The following is a 23,267-nucleotide window of genomic DNA, read 5'->3' as shown; positions in this document are numbered from 1 at the left end:
GTGCTGGGGGAATAGCTTAGGCTTGGTGAGTTTCAAGTGTATTTCTTAAACATCTGTCATGGTTCTACTGACTTCTTTGGACATGTGAATAAGGAAAGGAAGAGCTTGGACCCAGACAAGCAGTCTATGCTTTCTTCTACTTCTGACCAAAGCTTCCTATAACACGCTTGGCCGGCACCCAGCCACCTGAAACTCTGGTGGGCACAAATACTACATATGGATAATCACTCTCCCTCTATGGACAGTCACAGAATTAGAAGAAACAGAACGCCAACTCAGGTGTACCTTTTCAGACTAAGCTTTTATTTTTTGATATTACAAACCAGTTTTCTTTATTCACAAACCACTGTAAGTGATATAAACACTAATTTCTAAAGACGGATATGCACATTTTGTGGGTTTGCAGATTGCATGATGTGTGTGTTAAGAAGTCACTATATGCCACACATATTAATCTTTTTTCCATAATTCATAATAGCAATAGTTATTTAGATAAATGAAAACATTCCAAATAAATACCATTTAAAAAAATCCAAAATGTTTGTTTACGTCTCTGACATACATTTTAAAATGACTGACATCTTGGCAGAGCGCCTAGACGAAAGGATCTGTAACATCCGTTGGTACCCGTTTACTCTAAATGATTTTATTAAACTACATACAATCGTAGGGGAAAGTACAGCTCATTGATGAAAATCAAAACTGCAAATGAAGTTTTACTTTAACCAACACAGTAAAAATTCTTATGTTCATGATTTCAAACACAATACAAATTCTGGATTTTGAAAGCGGGGGCAATTGGGAGACATCTATGCTATGTTCCACAGCCCCTGATCCTACTGTCTTTATCCCTTCTGAGGTCGCATGTCATAGCATTGTAATAAACGGTTCCCTTGAATAACATCTGCTAGGCACCCACCATCACCACATTGTTTTCTAGGTGGGGGAATGAGGACAACTCAGTTATGCTAGAAAACACATCCTGGCCCCTCCCCTTCCCACCAACAATGAACAACTTCTATGCTTTTTATTTTTCTCTCAGCCTTCCCCCCTCCCCCCTTGTTTCTTGTTCCAAGATTACTATCATCTCTTAGACATCGAAGGTACAGAAACTTTGTTTTCAAATCTTGTGAAACTTTATTGATGGTTTTAATATCCAACTGATCTTACAGCATGCACAAAGGATGACAAGAGAAAGCTGGGTCACAAACACTGTTTTTTTTTTTTTTAAAGTTTTGTTTGGTTTTGTTTTTAAAGCAGAGTTGTTACAGCGGATTGGCAGGTTCATAGCGTGAGTTGATAACTTACTAAAGTGCGTGCTTTTGGGCTTGCACTGCACACGAGGACTTATTAAGTATGGCAGCAAAACTACTTGGGGGGACAGCTTGCTGCTAATTTTTTAAATTTAAATACAAAAACAGGAAGACCTGTGACAGATACCCCAACTTAAGTTAACTTGTAAACAGGACAACATGGGAAGAGTTCAAACAGAAGAAGTATAGACAAACTGCAATTTTTCGGCTGTGTCACTCTGGCCCTACATCCCAGAAAGGATCGGGGGATTTTGTTCTATAGGGATGAAGAGGGTGGATCTACTTTTTTTGCTTCCTTCTGACAAGTGTCCTGGGCCTTGGAGATAGAACTAAAAATATTGATTTAAGATAGTCCTGGGGAATGGGGGAGAGGTGGAAGGGCAGGCTCTCACGGACTGAAAAATTGCAGATTGCTCACACAACGTACTCAAGTTTCAAAAAGTACCACGCTGATGAAAATACCATGATTATCTCTACTCAATGATTGCAATACTTGTAAAATGCGTCTATAAATCTGAATATGATTATCATGTAATTCCATAAAAATTATACGTCTGTCTCTAATAGTTGTTCTACTAAGCTAAAACTAAAGCTTCATGGACTGTTTCTAGAACTTAACAACTCCACTGCACAGATGTAAATTTTATACATTTTTTAACTGGTACAAAGAATTTAAGTTTTTATTACTTTCTTTTTTTGGAAAAAAAGAAAAAAATAGAAACAGTGCTTTTTATCACCTTTTTATTAATGTTATTTTTCCCTCCCATAATATAAAAGTCAGCAATGATATCAATAATTTATTATACTGGAAGAAATATAAAAAGAATGCTTGTTGATGGCCTAACTAGTAGTTTTTGCCTAAATAACTAGCAGCTGGTTAAGAAGCTGAATACTGCCGGGTGGAATGGTTTAAAGGGTAGGTTTATACAGCTTCATCCAACTTGGACTCCAGTGGATACTACTGCTAGGAGCAGCCCCTTACCATATAACCTTTGGCTTGAACTGGCAATGAGTAACTTAGAACCATTATATATGATTGGTGCAGTGGGTCGTTTAGATTCTCAGTTACTATATTTTTCTTCTTTTGTTAAACCCCAGTCCCAATCCCATAGGCTCCCCCCCATCCCCGACCTCCCCTTTCACAAAATAAAATAATGCAGATGCAGAAAAGAATGACTACTAAGTCACTTACACTCTTCCCAGACAGCTTAACCCCAGAAGCTTCATAGTCAGCATATATAATTCATTTACATAATATAGCACTCTGGATATGGCCCTAAACCAGGTTTTTTTTTTTAATTCATATCTAGTGTCTTTCTAGATCAACCACAAAAAAATCCTACAGCCGGCAACCAAACTACAGAACCTTCAGAAATGAAAGACCCACAATATTAAAATACACAGAACAAAATATCTGAGGTATAAGATAAAAAATGTAATTTGTTTCCTCTTTTTTTTTATTTTTTAGAGTTGCTAAAGTGATACTCTACTGCATGTACTGCAATACTCAGGCCTCGGGAACCTTCCTTTCTCCCCACATTGGAAGGTTTTGCTTGTTTGGTTTTTAATGGTTTTTCTCATTTAGTATGGAGCAAAACGGTTGTATCCCCCTCGGTATATACTAGCCTGCAATGAAGAAAGAACGAGACCCACATCATCAGCATGGCTCCTAGTCTTGGCATCAGTCAAGGGTGCAAAAGCATTCTGAAACAAAGCAATTTGAGGGGTGCGTTTTTTACATTTTCCTTTTGCAACATGTGCATCATCAAAAAGACTAATGTGAAAAAACAGACACTGAAAACCAACCAAAATGGAAGCTACCCCCTACCCATCCCAGGGCATTCTTAGAGAGCTAAATAAAGATGGTGCCAGCCCTGACCTTTCCCCTAAAACCCTTTACAAAGGAAAATCCCTGTAAGACCAAGTTGTCAGCCAGTCCTGTTAACTACGAGCAGGACTCTGATACCAACTGGACAATTGAAGATTTGCTCTGTCTCGTTTTATTGGTTTGTTTCCTTGATGGGGTGGATTAATTAATACTGTGTTCCCTTAGGGAAAGCTCAGTGTACACTCAAGATTGACTCTAGAGGATTTATTGAATGTAGGGATTCGACTCTCCTTTCCCGCACTTTACTCATGTGGACTAGGTGAGGAAGGAGAGTTGTTGAATGCTGAATCAAGACGAAAATCAAAGACTTGGCTCAGCAACTGGGTGGAATCTGTCCTTGAGAGAGGGGCAGTACAGATGCATTGCTGGATGAAATTATGCTTTGTGCAAAACAATAGGTTTCCAAATCCTGGTTGGTTAAGTTTCTATGACCAAGGTCCTGGGTATTATCTGGTCATCTAAAGATATTGGCGATTCCAGTGAATGCCTATGGGGTTTATTTTTAGGCTAAGGACTGATATTCTTGATCCAAGCAGAAAACTGCATGCCAAAGCTTTGTCACGATTGCATACGCTCTCACGTGATGGGCACGTCTTACTGGACTCAGAGGTTTAGTGCATAGAAGTTTGAACAAATACAGGCAAATTCACCCCACCCTCATCTCCCATTTTTGCCCTCCCCTTTACCCTTCCCAAAACAAAAACCCAGAGCCCCCCAAAAACAAGACAACCCCCAAACCCAGCTGATTCCTTCTACTTTCTTATGTACTAGGCACACAGACAAAGTGTGTCCCTCTCTCTATTTTCTCTCCTGGGCGACTATGACTTTAAACATGAATTGTAAAAGGGGAGGAGAGGCAGTCAGATTCTCAGCTGCCTGACAGCAGAGGCCTGGAAGTGTGCAGCTTAGCTCCTCTGAAGTCTGTGCTGGGGCTGGAACCTTGGGGCTATGTGAATGAGCAGCAAGGGAGGGAAAAAAAAAAAGAAAAAAAAAGTTCTGCATTGACACTGCATTCTGTTAGTGATGGATTTAATTATCAAAATGACTAATTATTCCATTAAGGTAAGTGCTCCGCTAGGTGAGACTTGCAAAATTAGAAATATAATAACTTACATGCACAACATTGCCAAGAAATTAAGACATTTATCAAGTTTACTAGGAGGATTAATGTGGCATTTTAGCTGCTGTTAGCACAAGAGACAAATTCAATTAAGGGAAAGTGAGAGGATGTCAACCATCAACCCATACTAAGGCCCAGCTGGGGGAAGGGAAGGGCAGCAGGAAGAAGAGAGGACAAGGAAGAAGCAATACTCACCACGGCACCAACGCCGTAGGTGGGGGCTGGAGCAAGTGTGTGGTGGTAGGGGTCGGCAGCATAAACTCGTCCGTAACTGAAAGGGAAGCAGAAGACTTGCAGTTACAAGTGTAATAATGCCAATCACAGAGTACAAAATACCAAGACAGTGTGGCGGGGTCCTACTCATCCTAAATAAAACAAGCAACGCCTTCCACTCTGCCGCATGGCATGAGAAAACTGTGCACAGTGCGTTCTTTGGTTCATTTGACAGAGTTGATTGTATTTAATGTGCTCAACATCGACAGTCATATGCTTCTTACTGATGGGGGTATGTTCTGAGAAATGCATCCTTAGGTGGTTTTGTCCTTAAGCATCACAGACTGCACTTACACAGACCAAGGTGACCGTGAGGTCATGAGGTGGTATAATTTTACAGTACTACTATCACATAAATGTTGTTGACTCATTATGTACCATAAGATGTGCATATATACACATCCCCTCTCCCGATAAAACCATTTCTACATGGCTGACATAGCTTCTTTAGAGGTTTCCCTAGAGGCAAGCAAGAAGAAACAACTGGACAGAGTGGACATAAGGAGGCTGGTGCCCCAGGAGGGCATATTAACACTCTAAAAAGGTTGCTTTTTCTCCTGCCTTAGGTGCCATCAATCAAACGAGATAGGGGAGATCAGAAAGGGTAAACAAAAACTTGTCTGTGTAGTTAGTGTTGAACACCTTAGAAAGGACGAGCCAATATCTCTGAGGGGAACACCTTGAAGGGTCTGTGACTCCAACTCAGGAAACAGAGCCTGGGTGGATTTTTATCAAATACTAGAACTTTTATCTTGTCCATCCTTGGCCAGATTGTGGGAAGAGAAGGATTTGAAACAATACACCTTAACAGCACTTCCTCATCTTTTGAGGTTTTCTGTCTCCCTTTACCATCTTTCTCCCTCCATCATTATAGTTATAGAAGAAAAAATGGACGAGGGAGGGAAATCCCAGGCACTGGGTGTTCACTGTCTGGAATGAAACACTGCTTCAGTTCAGACAGTTTACAACATTCACTGTAGGTGACATAGCTAGACAGAATCAGAGCTCACCACTGATTATTTTAGGGCAATTTCATGCTTGTTCCACAGTATCACATACCCTCTTTTGACCTGCCACGACTTATCTTTCTGGAGATAGTTTGAACAGTGAGATTTGAGTACTAATCAAAGCTAAGACGCAATCTGAGGTTAGGTTCCCTGGAAGCCAACCCTGATATGGAGAATCTTCTGCAAGTGATTTACGGAGCTAGTGTTCTCAAGAGGAGGAGAGAAAAGGCAGACAGGTCAGAGCAAAGAGAAAAAAGAGAAAAAAGATGGAGCTGGACACTGACTTTAATCTAATCCTATGAGTGGCATGCTGGAGTTTGTTCCACCTGGAGACAAGTGGGTTTGGCATTTTGATGCCCATGTAAGGAAAACATTAGCTGGAGGCTTCCCTGTGGTGTGGGGGATTCACAGCCAAATTGAAGTGGCTCCCTCTGGCAGAGAACCATTTCTCAGAGAGCAAGGGCTGCATTCCATTAGCTACCAACACTCATAGCCACTGGGGTATGAATGCACCAGCCACTGAATGGTGTCTGTGGGTTTTCAACAACTTCTTTTTTTTTTTTTTCTTTTGGTACGTCTGGGGTTTAAACTCAGGGCATCACGCTTGCAAGGCAGGTGCCTACCACTTCAGCCATGCTTCCAGCTTATTTTGCTCTGGTTATCTTGGAGATTGGGTCTCATGAACTATTTGCTTAGGCTGACCTTGAACCATGATTCTCCCAATCTCAACCTCCCAAGTAGCTAGGATTACAGACTTGAGCCACCAGCACACAGCCTCTTTTTTTAAATTAAGAAACAGGACAGGAAGAATTAATTTGTCTGCACAAACAACCTTAAGCTCACCTCCAAATCCTTGACGTCCAATTTGTGTGTACCTTATTCCTTTCCTTCTCTATCTTTCCCACATTTTCCTTCCAAATTTTTTTCTCATGGTGCTTAAAAACAGACAATTTAGTGAGCCAAGAGCTGGGAAAAGAAGATTCGGCTTCGAGTCCTGCCTTTACAAAATACTTGCTCTCAAGATGGATGAGCAGCTATCAGGTAGGTCTGACTTAGTTGTTCATACTATATAGCACGGGGAAGTGAGGGAAGCTGGGTCAACCTTCTAAGCATTAGACTCCAAGTTACACCCTAGGTGGAAAAACATGGATACTACTGAGTTGACCTTGGGCATGTCCTAACTTCTAAGCCTTTGTTGCCTGTTGCAGATCCTAAGCTCAACTAACCCAGATGGTGGTTTTTTGTAGTGCACCTGCCAGTGAAAATAAGGCCTCTGCTCCCTCTTGCTTTCCATTCATTGGGACATGGTACTGTCCTTTTACCCACCAAAAAAGCCTTTCATCAGAAATTCTCCTTCTCTCTGTGAGGAAAAAGTAGATGCAAGGTCATGGCAGAAGGTGTGTTAAAACAAGAAGGATGAATTTTTTAAAGAAATTATACATTCATGGAGGTCACTCCAGAGACTTGGACCTCAAACCACTAAACTAGAAAAAAGATGCTAAGAGGGGTAAGAGAAAATGCTATATAAGTTTGGTATTGATCTCCATTTCATGAGAAAATAGCCTGTTATTAGTCTAGAGAGAGACCTATTAATAAGATTACTTTTAATGCACTTTTCATCCAACAGATTATGTTTCAAGAACAGAACATAAGCTACAAAGGCAGACTGAAAATATTGGGGACTGTGTAAAGTGATAGCATGTCAGGGCCTTCCTTCAAAATGAGAGTGAAGATGCAAATTCAGAACAATTAAGTTTTTGAATTTAGGAAATGGTTTCACTATGGCAAAATGACCACCTTTTAGGGGACAGCAGATTGACAGTCTGAATGAAAACATAGCTCCCACCTTTTTCTACTGAAGTATTTACTAGTAGATCCTTTTTGGAACTCTAACACTGGGCATAGCTTCAATCTTTGCTGAAAACCCAAGGTAACAATTTGGCAGTATTCCCTTCCAAGGCAGAAGAAAATACAGCAGTACTGAACTGTTCCTCACAAATGAACAGCTTCTTTTCTCCTCAGGGTGACCTCTACCTTCAGAATACGATGGTTTTATTATGATTAATAAATTTCATTTCCACAGAGGAAAAGCGACCATGTCAGCTCAAACTGAAAGCAAGGAGGCTTCTTTTCAAATGCTAATTTCTAAACACGCCCTTGTGTGACACTACAATTTAGACGCAAGGTTATTAGGGAAGATGTGGACCTGAGCATTACTTTTTCAGGAGATATGCCAGGCTCATCAGCAACCTGATGTCCTCAGAGCTGGCTAAGCACAGCCCAAAGAGAGAACAGCAATTCCCCGGGATCTCAACAGGAGTGATGGGGAAATGTCTCCTGACTGCCATATTAGGATCTGACCTGTGATGCTGTCATCTTCTATACTACAGTCCCTGGCCAAAGCAGAAAACAGGCAGTCAGACCATGAAGCTCTCTCTGCCTCCAATTCCCACCCATCATCAATTTTGGATGAAATATTAAATGTCTACTGCACTCCATACACATCATATACCTAATGTATACAAATATATACATTACCCTAATATATGCAAGTCAATAACCTGTGTCCAATTCTTGTGCCTTTAAACCAACAGCCGTCTACATTTTTATCTACCAAATATGTCAAATCAATCTATCTGTCAATACTTTGATCCATCCATCCATTTCTCAAATGAAATACAAATTGATATAAATCAAACCCTGTCATTCCTCTATTTAAAACCCTCCAATGGTTTTCCATGGATCCTAGAATAGTATCCAAACTTGCATGAGTTTCCTCTGTCCCTCTTTCAATCCTTACCTTTCTCTCCTCTAACCCATGCTTACTGTGCCCCTCCAGCATAGGCATACAGGCCTCATTAATAGTCCTGGGTACATGCAAATCCAATCTTTTCTTAGCACATGGATACTTTGCTCATCTTCTGCTTGAGTGCTACTTTTCAATCTTTTCAGTATCAGATCCTATGTCACCTCTTTTGATCACCCTCAGGCCTCATCTTTTTTTTTTTTTTTCAACCTTACCAACAAGTTAAAACCATGACGCAACCCAAAGCCACAGGGAGAGCCGAGACATGGGGGCAAGAAAGTTCAGGTTGGATATCTGCCTCTACGACATCCTTGTTTCCCAACAAGGGCAATTGTCTCTCTGAGTTTCATCTTCCCCACTTACAAATGGTACAGATCTGACAGAGCCCTGACAAGTTTAGATAAAGTGCACAAAAAGAAACCAGACAGACTAAAGCCGTTCATGCAGGATATAGGAATTATGATGATACAAGATTTTCACATGGAATTTCACAAGCTAGTCACTCACTCCTGCCCAGATTTCTGAGAAATATAAATACTACTTAATATTTTCAAAACATACTTGAGAAAAGCTGGATGCTAATGAAATACAATAGCCTGTGTTGGTGCTCCCCCACACCAGAGTTTTAATCAACACATGATCTTCTTACAAGGGTATAGTAAGATCAGTGTAATGAATTTCACTACATATTTCAATTAAGGGCATTTGATTATTCCATTAACATTTCCTCCCTATGTCTCCTGTCCTAGAGATAGCTGGAGAATCCCCATAGGGCAGAAAGATGGGTATTCTCACCCCTCCCAGGTGGTATAGATGTCCTAAATAGTCCAATGGCAGTAATAAGGCACACAAGCTTGTGTCCCTCCCACACAGAGAATGACTCCAGAGTGTGCATTCAAAATTGGATGGCTTCCTGAGGATCACTGAGTGTCCCTAGTCTCTGGAGTGCCATTAGGGGCTACAGCCTGTAAAGCATTTTGGAAAACAAATCTATGCAAATTACGCTAATCACAGAGTATACCATGGCCCAGTGGCTCTAACGTGCTGCCATTTGGAGAGCCATGGATTACCTACGGCTTCACTTTCCTCTAAGGGTCAGCTGAGGACTTTGTGCCAACTCTGTTCAGAGCTGCCTGTGGTACTCAGTGAGAAGGGAGACAGCAGAAGCTCAATTGCACCCTACAAAAAGTGGTTCCCATCTCATCCAGATATTCCTTCCATTTCATCACTCTTATTTTGTGAGTGCTGAGGACCTATCCAAATGAAAATCAAATGAAACCTAAAGAAGACCTTTTGGTGTGCATTGTTGGTGGTAGAACACACTGGTGAGTTGTGCCATTCCCCCATCCAGAGTGAATGCATTGGGAGCACATGTTCCATACCAGGTCATCTTCATTTTTGGGTGAGATACTCTGCTGTCAGCAACTTCCAGTGGCTGATAGTTGTTGGAAGAGGTGAATGGAAGGCGTGTGGGCTTCCAGGTCCTTTCAGCCCTCCTCAAGTTATAATGCTACTTCCTTCATGAGCCAATCACAAGTCAGTCCATTTGCCAGCATGAATGTTATGGGCAATTATACTTTTTAATTCAACCATTCCATACTCATCATTGAATAAAAATGCAACAGAATGGATAAGACCTCATGGTCCTCCTGAAATGGCAGAGGGCTTCAGACAAATTCCTAGGCAATTTTGTGACTACAGATCATAATAGGACCCCTTGGTTTGTGGGATTTCAGTGAGCTCAGAATGGAGAAAAAACCCTTATTTCAAAGAAGGAAGAAATGTAAGCCTAGAATGTGGGTCTTTCAATTTCTTGATTTGGAACATGCAGGTGTATTTCTGAAATGAATAATCATTCTCTTACCCTCCTGCAAATAAACATGTACCAGACACCCATAAGAGAAAACCCTTCATTTTCAAATCTCAGAGTCTACACTCTCAGGCTTTAAAGCCTGGGGTAATATACTGTACACTGGTTTTAGAAAACATTGGGAGTAAAATGGCCAAGATTTGAGCAAGCCTCCCAGGGACCATGATTACTTTCCATCCTTCATGCAAAGAAATTGGTGCCAATTGACTTGCTTCATCCCTACAGTATGATTTGAAAGAATTCCCAAGACCAAAGGTCATACCTATCCTGGATTGCTTCAACTGGAAGTAAAAAGGCATTCCTGAAAGCATTCAGATGAGGACTGCCTGAAGGTGCTGGCTAACAATTTGGAGAGCAGTTGTTTAGCTAAGGGATACTTCTGCACACTCTCCTGTGGAAGCCTGGATTTCAGGTGATCAGTTCAACTTAGGGACTGCTTTCTGTAGGGAGACATTCCTCTATGACTACTGTATTGATGTTCTAGTGATTTAAACATTTCTAGAATGAGGGGGAGAAGGGGCCAACAACCCCTTGTATTCTAAAATCTGCCCGAGATACCTAAGTTAGAAGAACCAAGCCAGTCCCATCATTCAAAGCATTTGGAAAACAATTCCAAATGGCAGCTAAACTTCTAGAAAGCACACAACTGGCTGCATTCATCTCTACATGAGGCCATCTCTATAGGCTGTGGTATTTCTGAGTTCTATTGCGGTTCACTTCCTTAGCTTTGCTTTAAAGTGATCACCTTCAGAAATCCCTTAGCACATCTTTCAGCCTCATCCCACCCTACCTCATATTTTGATGCAGGAAGGGAGGTATCTTCTGAGTTCTTTAGCTTCTACATGGGAACTATAGAATTGGTGTACATCGGCACCTGTCACACAACTGTGCATATGTAAATGCACACAAAAATCTCACACCTATAGCATCTAAAAGAATCAGACTGGATACCATGGCAGATGAGATGGCATTGTTTTTTCTGTGTCCTCTTAATGCAGTTCAAAACCTCATCTAATCTAAATCCCAATGAAACAGAGAGGAAGTAAGAATTTTGATTCTGGATTCATCAGAGCAGAGTACTAGCTTCTCAGGAACTTGAACAAACATAAATTCTACATTGGACATGCATTTCATCCACTCTGGAATTCCTTCTCCAGTAAAGGAGTCATAGACCTACTTTCTTCATTGCCAAGTCAAAGCTATCTCCTCTTAGAAATCCTGTTTCACTTTCTCTGTGTCAGCTACTGCTCTCCCAACATCACTAGGAATTTTCCCTTGTGCTTTGAAACCATCACAGCATTCCAACTGCAGTTTATTCCACATGGGGATCACAAAGGTGTTAATATCTTTCATGAGATCTGTAATAGCCCTGCAAAGAAGCAGGGCTGAGCAGTAGGTAAGGACTGCTGAAGCTCAGAATTCCAAGAGTCAAATCTGCCATTGCTAAATGACTCTGAAAGTTCTCCTGTTCTGAGCTAATCTCCATTCACGCATGGAAATATTAATGGTGTATCCTGACCACAAGACTGTAGTGAGGGTAAGATGAGGGCTGCAGGTTACCAGTAGTTAGTAATTAAATAAGTGCCAGGTATTTGTGCAGTGGCCACCTCTTTCTCTTGTACGTGGGTCACTAAACACAACAGTGGAGTCCCTAGAGTACCTGTCAGAGCTACCCCTGAGTTGGGATCACATGGAAGTCCTGTGTCCTGGCATCCCATATATTCTGTAAAAGCAGATCAAAGATTTGAGTGGTAACAGGCAAGTTGAGAAATAAATAGGTTCTGGGCTATGAACTCCAAGGAATATCCTACCAAGGCGCGTGTACACACACACACACACACACACACACACACACACACACACACGCACACACAGAGTCAGGACCTGTCAAATGAATGAAAATGTGGTTCTAGAACTTCTGGCCCATAGAATGCTACAAATGTGAGTCCCACACATCATTTTAAATTTTATAGTAGCCACATTAAAAAAACAAACAGGCAATATTCATTTTCATATTATTATCACAATATAGTCAGGCTATTATCACTTTGATATGTATGTCACACATAATTATCAAATAGTTTACCAACTCTTTTTTGGTGGTATTAGGGGTTGAATTCAGGGCCCCACATTTCCTAGGCAGGTACTCTAACACTTAAGCCATGTCTTCAGCCTTTTTGCTTTAATTATTTTTGGGATAGGGTCTTACATTTATGCCTTGGGGCTGTACTGGACTTTGATCCACCTATTTATGCTTCCTGTGTAGCTGGGATGACAGGTGTGTGCCACCGTGTCCAGCTAGTTGTTGAGATGTGGTCTTGCTAAGATTTTGCCCAGGCTGGCCTCAAACTGTAATCCTCCTGATCACTGACTCCTGAGTACCTGGGATTACAGTGGCAAGTCAGTATATCTGGTCTACCTAAGTTTTGATACTAAGTTTTGAGATCCAATGTATATTTCACACATATAGCTCATGGAAAGGTGGTCTAGTCACATTTCCAGGGCTCAACAGTCAGTCCCATAGGTTTGAGGTCACGATATTGGAGAGGGGTACTCCAGGATATCCAGGTAAGGTGGTCTCCTTACCATTGGATAGAAAGGATTTCCAACTGGTCAGCTAGTCTTTCCTCAGGCATGCTCTGGGCACTTCTATGGAATTAGCTGGAGAACTCAAAATGTAAATTTTGAGGCTCCCTTTCCAGATTCAGGAATCAGAATTGGGGGAGGGAAGTGGAGGATAAAATAGGTTGTGCTTTGGCAATAAGTTCTATAGGTAATTTTCATCCACTCCTCTAAAATTTGACTACGTTTCTTTTAAAAAAAACTGTCTTTTCCTACTTAAGCTAATTCAGAGCTAGATAACCTTAATTTTCACAAGTAAACTAATAAAGACATTTTATTTTTATAGGGGCATTTTATTGTTATTGCATGCAGCAAACTCAGAACAATGACAGTACACCATAAGCTCACAATAAATGTGATTATTATTTCTACAAAGCTCTTTTGCTTAGATGCTCCCTTAGTACCTAGTACTTCCCACAGTACAACACACATCACACTTTCTCTCACACAGACAAATTAGCCCCCAAACAATTTGCTGCATAACAATTTTGTTGACTAAGCAAATCACCCAAATGTAGTAGGGGAGATCCTGGTGAAGGATCAATTATTGGAATGCCCATTTGGACATTGCATCTAAATAGTATCTGGAAGTTTTTGCAGGTGTGTGTGTGTGTGTGTGCGTGTGCATGTGTGTGCAGGTTGGGAGAATGGATAAAATGAAAGGAACAGTGGTCATACTCTCTTTCCCCTGTGCCTGTGAACTTGCTGGAGAATTATTCAGGAAACTGTTGGCTGACCTGCCATATGTGGGACAGTTTCAACTGGTTTTGAAGATGTGTTCAATGATTAAGCCTTTTCATAGGTGCCTACCCTTGTCCCACCTAGCTGTGTCTCCTGTTCAGCAAGAACTGGAGCTATGTTCTCAGGGTGGCTCCTTGTGCCAAAATGATGGGTCCTGGTATGATGGAGTAGGCAAACCTTGCTGTTGGTGGGAGCCCCAGCTTACACCTATCCCTTTGCACACATGCGTATATACACACACACACACACACACACAGTCGGGCAGGGCTCTGGAATTGATATTTTGGCATCTGTTGCAAAAGACTCCAATGAAAAGCATTGCTTTGCTTCCAGGAATTTAAAGAAAAATCCTGAAGTGCTGCTATTGCTACACTGTAACAATTTTAATCTCATCATCTCTACACTAAGCTACAGTCAAAACTAAGTCTAGCTACCATACCACTTCTGCCATTTGCAGCAACCAACAAGAGCACATCTTTTTAAGAATTTTGGTTATAAAATCCATCAAACCCGATAAACTGAGAACCTGAGATTTTAAGCATCTTCCTTTCCTTCCGCCATTCCTTCCCCTCTCTTCCTTGGTCCTGAGAATCAAAGCCAGAACCTTCCACATGAAAGACAAGTGCTCTACCACTGAGCCAATCCCCAGCCCAGCTCGATGAGGTCTTCCTCCACTTCAAAAGAGAACTTGCTTTTTGTCAAATCTTGATATCCCACAGACTCCAGGATGCAGTAGACCTGCCCTTGGCAGTACCTCTTTGCATAAGGAGGTATGAACACTGACAACTGTGCCATGTAGAATGTGGGTGTGCTTATTTTTCCCAGTATGTAGGGGCTGTTGCCCTAAAAGACATTTATTTCAGTGCAGTTCTGATTTTTCATTTTTACTCTATCAGGGGGGTGGACTGGCTGCAAGATAATCTGACATTTGATTTATATGGGTGTCTCCATTTTCATGCTTGAATCAAAATTCCAAGTTCAAATGGGATCTTATGAAGCATACAAGATATCATTAATATAGCCACCCAAGGAACAAGGATATCTCTCTCAACTTGAAAATGTGATCCATAGCAAATCATTAAGAATTTACTCAATAGCCATGCTAAGTTAGATATGATAAGAAGAACCCCTTGCCAGACTCATGCAATCTTTCTTTATTGCTTCCTTGGGGAATGTTGCGTGTGGATTGCTTGCTGACACAGCAGGGTTGTTACATCATGGGTGAAATCAATATCTACCTTTTATGTTTTAATTTTTCAGTGTTTGAGCTATGATGTCAGAATACAACCTAAGACACACCTGGACATGTACAGGGCTTAACAGGGAAGGTAGAACCAATGAAATGCCAAAGAGTGCACAAAGTATACCTAGTTAACATTTTAAACCAGTAATCATTGAGGGAGGGAATGAGATTGAGATTCTCCTCCCATCTCAATCTCTTCCTCTGTACTGCATGCTCTGAAGGCTCTGGAAATGTTAAGCTATTTTTTGCATCCCAGGAACCTTCCACAGTCATTCTCAGCAATGCAATTAGCAATCGGTCTTCAACGATTAGGCATTAGTGGAGTGTGAAGGTGGTTACCACCTTTCATAGGGAGGAGAAGCAGAGCTATCTGAGGCTAGAGATGCAGGAAGGAAACAGTTAGGGTCATTATCAAAGGGGTTTTATATAAGTAGAGTGAGCAGTTGCTGCAGAAAATGAGCATGCATGTCTCTAGACTCACGGGGTCAGATTTGAAACCACTAAAAATGCTTAGTCTGACTACATCAATGTCACTAAGGTAGAGCTTTGAGTGGCCCTGCACACATGTTCCTGGCTCTGTCCTTCCTTTCATTCCTTCCCAACAAAGACTGTAGGGAGTGAAACATAGCAAATCAGCCTTTCTTTACTGCTCCATTGGTAAAAGGTGACTGGTACCAGTGAGTGCCTATTTGTAAGATCGAGTTTCATATATGCTTTTGAAGGTCATGGCATACTGGGCCATATGGATGAGCTGTTACAACCTCACTTGTTGGCCAAAAGCAACACATTGGCAAAATCTCCTACTAATTATTTTGCTTATAATTTAGGTCTTAAAATCCTAAGATGAATAATAAGTAAAAAGAGAAAAATCTTGTATTGAGGCACTCACCTATCTTGACATTTAATCAAGTAAGTCCATGCTAATAAAAGTCCAAATTTAATTACTTTGAACCACATCAAAGCAAAAAGACAGGCATTATTTTGATGGACAAATCATGCAACTATGTAATTTAAATTTGCCAATGTCCTGGCTTCAAAAATCAAAAAACCTTTGTCTAAGTCCTGCTACTCGAGATATGTTTTGAAGGAAAGGAAACATAGGATCTTTAGCTGACAGAATGACAATCCTCTTCTTATAAGATAGAGATAATTGTAGATACTAAAGCCTCTGACTTTACAGATGCAGACTTTTAGGGCTCATATTATTCTATAAAGATCCCAAATAATTCACATTTCAATCTCTGTGAACCCAGGTATCATATGTCAAAAAAACATGAAAGTCACTTGTCTATGTCTTTAATCTTCCTTGATCAGTATTTTACCATAAGAATACTGATCATGCCATGAGGTTTTATTGTGAATTTGCTCAACAGAGTCTTATTTATTTTTTTGGACCATGTATTATTAAAATCAGAAATAAAAACATCAGAGCTAGCAAAATGCCTAATGTCTTTTTATACAGCAGAGCCTAAAGGCTTCAGTTATACTCCAAAGGCATATGGTCTTTTTTTTTTTTTTTCCAACTATCTAGAGTGACCAACTGCAGCACGTGAAGAAGGGGAAAAAAAAAAAAAAGGATATTGAGATTCGGATGGATGCATCAAGAAGTAGCAATGTCTGTTACCTGCAGAGGTGTTACAAGAAATTTCATCTGTTGCAACGAAGACGAACTGATTTCTGGAAGAGAAGATAAAATTCACAATACTGCTCACGTAGGAGGAAATGTGCTCTCTGCCAATTGGTTCCATGTGCACAGAGGAGGGGAGGGAAGGGGGCTGCATCTGAATGCATGTGGCAAGGGCGTGTGCTGATGTACCTTGGACTTGGAGAGCTTAGAAAGATGGGGAGACAGGCATGCGGGACCTCTTAAACAAAATCATGAACATGTCAGAGTATGGACCATGTACAAGCTTTTGCATGAGAATATTAATGCTATGTGTGACCAAAACATCATGCCAGGATATGTTTCTAAGGTCAGAATAATCATGGATTTTTATGCTAAAAGGAGATTTACAACTAAAAAATAGGCTATCCTTAGGGAAAAGAGAATCTACAACTAGCTAGAAATAACATAAAATTCCAGACTTTATTATACAATATGCTATCCAAAAAGTACTTTTTAAAGAAGAGAATGTTACATGGCATTGGGTTATGGATAATAATTTTCATACCAAACTTGGCTGGCTATATGAAGAAGGCAAGAGAACTCATCCATTAAAATGAACCCTCTTTTGCTAAATTATTCTCAATGATGCAATATTGGAAAGAAAATAAAAAAGGAACACACTGTTTTAGTTTGATTTAGTAAATTCAGAAAAATGATAAAATTCTCTTAAGATGTTTCCAAATGGGACAATTCCATGATGTAATGTGTTCTAATTCATAGGTACTGCTAATTTCCCTAGAAATAAGAATATCTATGCCAGGCAGATTATAATGGTCCAGTGAGATTGACAAAGGTCCTGAATGCCTTAAAAGTATCAGGAGATATATGTTGGATTCTCATTTGTTAGATTTTACTATGCATATAAATTAAGAACCAAGATAAACACATTTTGGTCTTATTATGATTGGTTTTGTTCCAATGGTTTAGAAAATATTTAGTGATTGAGCATTTCTTAAAACATCTTAAGAAAGTTTTACTGCTGCAAGAAGTAAACCCTGGGCTATAAATCCAGCTATCATCTGAATACTCCCTACAATTTAGCATCAACTTAACATTCTAGCTGCTTTTGCACCAATAAAATCTAAACAAAATTATACACACTCTGAGAATAGTGATTCTTCTACTTATCAAAAGTCAAAACTAAATTCATTTATTACCTCTCTTAAAAAAATAAATGTTACCTTCCTTGGATTTTTACTATCTTTTTGCTCTGACACAGATTTTTGGAACCTCAGGATTGTCTGGCTTCAGCTACCCTAGGTTTGAGGAACACTCAAATTAAAGTCCCTGAAAATGAAGGAAATGTTTTGGTGAAATATGTGTTTTGACTTACCCATCTTCAACGTACTTAAAGAAAACAGTAAGACTGGCACCCCTAACATGTGTAATATTCTCAGGGTGCACCAAACAAGCACTTAGAAGGGCCTCTATCTGCAGAATGCTTGCAAGATCCCTACCATAACCAAACAAAGCAACCAGGTTTAACCAAAGGGCGAGGTCTTCAGAATGAGCGTTCACATATATATTGGGGTGGGGATAGAATAAATAGGTGGTTCTGTGCAATTTATATTCTTTAGTTCAAGTAGAGACTGCTAGCTTGTGTTTCATTTCTGTATGGTTCCCATGGAACTTTCCAGGGTGTTAAGCACACAGAAAGCTATTTGTAGATGAATGACGCAGATTTAAAATGGTGATTGAATGAACACACACCTTTCAAATGTAACCTACAAGTATTATTACAGAGAGATCAGACCCTTTTTTTGACTTCTCAATAATTTTATACAGTGTGATGGCATACTTCATAGTAATCTATTTGAAACTATGCATTAACTTTTAAAAATGAACATGTTTTTCTCTCTCCTTCCTTCTTTTGTTCCTTTGTTCATTTGTTCCTTCCTTCCTTCCTTTTCCTGATCCCCTTCACCTTTGGTAACCTAGGTATTTTGATCCTCCCTCCCCCCATGGTGTCTTCTTTTGAGATGGGTCTCAAAGTTGCCTGATCTGGACTCAAATTCCTGGGCTTAAGCAATCCTCCTCCCTCAGTCTCCTGAGTAGCTGGGCCTATCCCACAATGTTCTTATGATTTCTGGGGAAGTTTCTGAACAAATGGGATCACCTCCCCTGTGATAACTCGCTTTTCAAAAGACTTTGCTTAGGTGATTTCTATGGAGTAAAACAGAGTCATCAATCATGAGAATTAAAATATACCATGAACTCCACAGAAATACCAAAATGAGTTCCAAGGAGGTTTTTAAAATGGTAGCTATTGGTATGCATCAATTTTGTACTGTTTTATTTTTAAATTTACACAATCCCATTATATTTTAGGATGATCACCATTAAAATGTCAGAAAAGTACCTTTCTACAGAATTCATTAATTCCATGAAGTTAGTATGGGTGGCCATCCCACCCTCTAAACTATGCTTTTTATCAATTGATGGGGAGTGTGATCAATAAGAAAGTTCTGTGGAAGAAGGGACTGGGGAGAACAGCCCATATAACAGTGAAACAGAACCATATTAGAATTATAAGGGGGAGGCTTCGTGTTAGTGTCTATGCTATGCTATTTTATGTACAGTTTTATTTCTCTTGAACTTTAAGACAAACGCTCTATTGAGATGGCCCCTAAGTGAATTATCTATGAATCTCCCATGAAACCATTTACTCCAAATGTCCAGAGATATAATGATCAAAGATTAATGATGTAACCGAAAAGTTCACTACTTCCAAACAAGTTCAAGAAAAGTTTAATGAAGAGTGCATTGCAGGTGTGCTCTGGATTGTGAGGCCACTTCTGAGTAGGAGAAAGGAGGCCTGGTATCAAGGTCTTTGTCCTTACACTAACCCTGGCCTGCCCTTCACTGTCAATTATGACTCAGGGTTTAAGTTTCAAATACCACCTGACTTTTAGCAATGAAGTCAGTTGATGATAACAAAGTCTGACTATTTCTCAACCTGGGTTGTACATTATGAGCATCTGGTAACTATCTAAAAATTCTGGAGACAAGGCTATGCCAAAGGCCAAGTAAATGAGAATCTCTGAGAATGGATTGCAAACAATGGTAATTTCCAGGTAATTCTCATGTGCAGCTAAGTTTGAGAATTACTTGTCTAGTTGAATGGCTGTTACCTTAGTTGTTCTTTGATTCACAGGGAGAGGTCGAGAAAGTTTTAATGGAGGGGCCCCCTTTGCGCTGGGTTGTGACTTCTGGCTTATCTGATCTGGGGTAGGGTATGAAAAATCCTCTAATTGTTAATCATGAGAACACTTAAGAAGCAGTGTATGAATGCAGAGTGGCAAGGGTGTTGAACTGCTGAATCACTTGCAAATTTTGCCTGTTTTTGCAACTTCTATTTGGTCAATGTGCTAGTCTCCAGGGCAACTTAGCTATGGAGACTATACAGGATGCAACCACAGAAGCCCAGGAAGGGTGTCCAGATGCGTTCTAAGAGAAATGACTTTACAGCTCATTCTGAAATGGCATTTTCTCTCCAGTAGCTGTAATGTCATACTCCCTGCCTCTTCCTCTCATTTTATCATTTCCTATAGCTTTATGCAAGGTCATCTTTGTTTGAGGAGTCTTTCCAGTTTTCCTCCTGATTCTGCATCTAATTCTGCCTTCATTAATTCTTTCACCAAGACTTCCTTTCTTTGGTGAACTAACTCCAGAATTTCTCAATTTTCCTTGAAGAATTACCTACAATGCTTGATAAAATTTAATTCATGAATTTTGACCATGATCACCCACATCAGAATTTCTATGAAAGAGGTCTGGTAATTGATACATTTAATATGAACCCAGGTTTGGTTACTGACCAACAAAAGGGGGACATTTTTCTCACTGTGTTTTACATAGCAGGTGTCTCTGGGAAGGAATTGTGACCCTAGTAACTTCTCACTGTGGAAAAGTTTAGGAAACCCTGTGAGAAATCTGCAAGTTCATTCCCATTGTGTTGTCAAAGCCACTTCTCCCAGGAGGATGGATTGATAGGGGAAGGTTTTATGGGAAAAGGAAGAATGACTAATTTAACAGAAACAATGAAAGGGTTAAATTATTGACTCCAAATGGGGAAGACTATGTTTGTCTTGAGTCTTAGGAATGTTGACTTCAAAGGCTGCTATCTAACATTGATTGAGCATGTACCTGTGATAGGACATTAGTGAGTGTCATTACCATGAATTTGTTTACTTTTTCTTACAACCCTTCTTATGATTTCCATCTTTATAGGTGAGAAAACTGAGGCAATGTCACATGAGCTAGCTACTAAGTAGTAGAGATGAAATCTGAACACAGTTGTCTCAGTTCAAGATCCCAGAGTTTTAGAGGCTCTTTTCAGGGCCACACCCATGGATGCTGTTCAGTCAGCAGTGAGGGGTGAGGTGCATAGAGGCTTAGTGTTCTGAATCTTTAGCTTCTTTGAGACAAAACAATAGAGTATTTGGATTCCTCTTTGAACATAATTGTGAGTTGAGAGAAATCATTATAAATATATTCGTTTTAACATTGACTCATGATGAAGGAATGACATGTGGCATGTTCTTTCTCTCTCTTTTTATTCTTACATCCCCAGAATTCCTTATATTTTAGGATAGCTTTCATAGACCAATCATTTAGACTCTAGGTCTGACTCAGCTGGTGGTATATTTAAATCAGTCCTGTGGCTTGCCATATATCATCTTGACTTCTTACTTTTTTCTTAGGCTAAATCTCATCTCTTTGCAATTTTCCTTTAAAAATTGCCCACTGCTGAGTGTAGGAATCAAACAAAACCAGTGGTCAGCCAGTACTGCTAGAGAGGATGTGAGAAGCCATATATAAAGTAAGAAAGGCAAATGCAAATCCATTCTGCCCGCAATCAAACAACTCTGGCTTTAAGTTTTGGTGTTAAAGATTCTTGATTCCTCTCAGTCTTTGGCTTCTCAATTCTGTTGTATTTGTATTATTATACAAAACTCAAGACTGATATCACTCATAACAAGAGTCTTATTTTATTGAATGCTTTTATTTTTAAATTTAACACATACACTGATCTATATTTAAAACCATCTGAGGACATCTACCAGAAAATCCCTATAGTTGGGGAAGTGGCAGCCAGAATGTCTCAAAACAGTAGTGGGGAAAAAGTCAAATTCATTCTATCTGTAAGTTTTGGGGAATCTATTGGTAATAAGGCCAGAAATTCCCAATTCTGATGGCCCAGTTAGGATTTTTTTTTTTAATTTAGCTGGGATTTTAAAAAATAAAATATCTGTGACTGATGACCAGGTCTATTCCCCAGTCATTTAAGTCAGAATCTTGGTGAGTGGTTACCATGCTCTCAGTGTGCCTAAGAAATCCCTCACTTGACTCCAGTCACTAGCTAGTACTGAGATCAAGAATTTGCCTCATGGTGTGAGAACAATCCTGACCACACAGGATCGTTCTGCCTCCACAGGAATAGTTGAATTTGCTGCATTTAAAGTAAATTATACAGTATTGGTTTCAGTATTTTATAATTATTTGAACTGGTCATACTTATATTCCAGTAATTACATATATTACTTACTAATTATTTTATAAATGTGCTTACCAAAATGCTTCCTTTTCTACATACAAAAAATTGAGGTGGGAATTCCCAATAATTAAGTTATTCTTCTTGCTCTTCTAAATAAGTTACTATAAGGACCACACGCAATCCAGCTATGAGTGTTTTCTTTACATTAACATAGCATGCAGAAATAAGCTGATCCAATTCAAATTCTGTTGCTGACTTTAACAGTTTATTCCCGACATTCATTCAATCTTCAGGTCATGAGTGAGGACACTGAGCTTAACCTAATGCACTGGACGCTGTGCTCCTGGTGTTTAAATCACGGGGGACATCTGTATTGGCTTGCCTGTCCAGAAGCTTGCAATCTCATCTATATTTCAGTTTTATCCCTTCGAAAGGGGATTTACTTGCTTATGATTAATATTTAACTTCCCCTGCCATATCCAGTTATAAAATTCTGTTCTAGAATGGCACATATCCCATTCACATGAAGTTTTTCCCTGTCCTGTTATTATTTATAGTTTAATATATATTGTATCACACTCCAATAGTCTATGGCAAGTTGTGGAATGAGATGAGGTGTAAACAGACATATAAGCAAATAAACAGATGAACTAAAGAAATCTGTAAAAGAACCTATACTAATCCCCCTTTTTAAAGGGGGGAAATACAGTAAAATACATTTAAAACATTTTACATAGACACATTTCTTTTGCTAATGTTGCATACTTAAGAAGTTTTAGCTGGGTGCCGGTGGCTCATGCCTGTAATCCTAGTGATTCAGGAGGCAGAGATCAGGAGGATTGTGGTTCGAAGCCAGCCCGGGCAAATAGTTCTGCGAGACCCTATCTCAAACAACCCTATTACAAAAATAGAGCTAGTGGAGTGGCTTAAGGTGAAAGCCCTGAGTTCAAGCCTCAGTAACTCAAAAAACAAAAAAAAAAAGCTTAAATGGAAAGAGATTAAGGGTGGTCCTTCTGTCCTTAATTTGACTATTCTATCAGAAAGCTCTGAGGTTTTGAAATTCATATTTAGGTACCTCTCCATTACCTGGAGACCTTGAGAAATGTCCCCTTTTGTCATTTTAGATTCTTCTACATCTAACATCCTTCACAATCTTCACTTGTGTTCCAGGTTCAGATGAAATAGAACTAACAGCGAATCTGGAAGCCATGCCCTGTCATT

At 39.8% G+C, this 23,267-nt stretch overlaps 1 protein-coding gene across 31 annotated transcripts in view; it reads right to left on the bottom strand.

Moving 5' to 3' along the window:
- Positions 1 to 280: 280 nt before the first annotated feature.
- Positions 281 to 23,267, bottom strand: part of Rbfox1 (RNA binding fox-1 homolog 1) — a 1,956,039-nt gene continuing 1,933,052 nt past the window's right edge. For 15 of the 31 annotated variants that reach the window (XM_074060407.1, XM_074060396.1, XM_074060397.1 and 12 more), the window contains 3 exons: positions 16,508 to 16,560; positions 4,517 to 4,592; positions 3,024 to 4,147 (listed from right to left, as the gene is read on the bottom strand). In XM_074060407.1, coding sequence (XP_073916508.1) covers positions 4,000 to 4,147; positions 4,517 to 4,592; positions 16,508 to 16,560 — 277 coding nt within the window. In that variant the 3' untranslated portion in view covers positions 3,024 to 3,999. The other 16 variants (XM_074060400.1, XM_074060408.1, XM_074060405.1 and 13 more) reach the window with 3 other exon arrangements.

Source organism: Castor canadensis, chromosome 17 (assembly GCF_047511655.1).
Source record: "Castor canadensis chromosome 17, mCasCan1.hap1v2, whole genome shotgun sequence".
Taxonomy (NCBI): domain Eukaryota; kingdom Metazoa; phylum Chordata; class Mammalia; order Rodentia; family Castoridae; genus Castor; species Castor canadensis.
The sequence above is the reverse complement of the archived record's forward strand: the minus strand, read 5'-3'. Positions and strand labels throughout refer to the sequence as shown.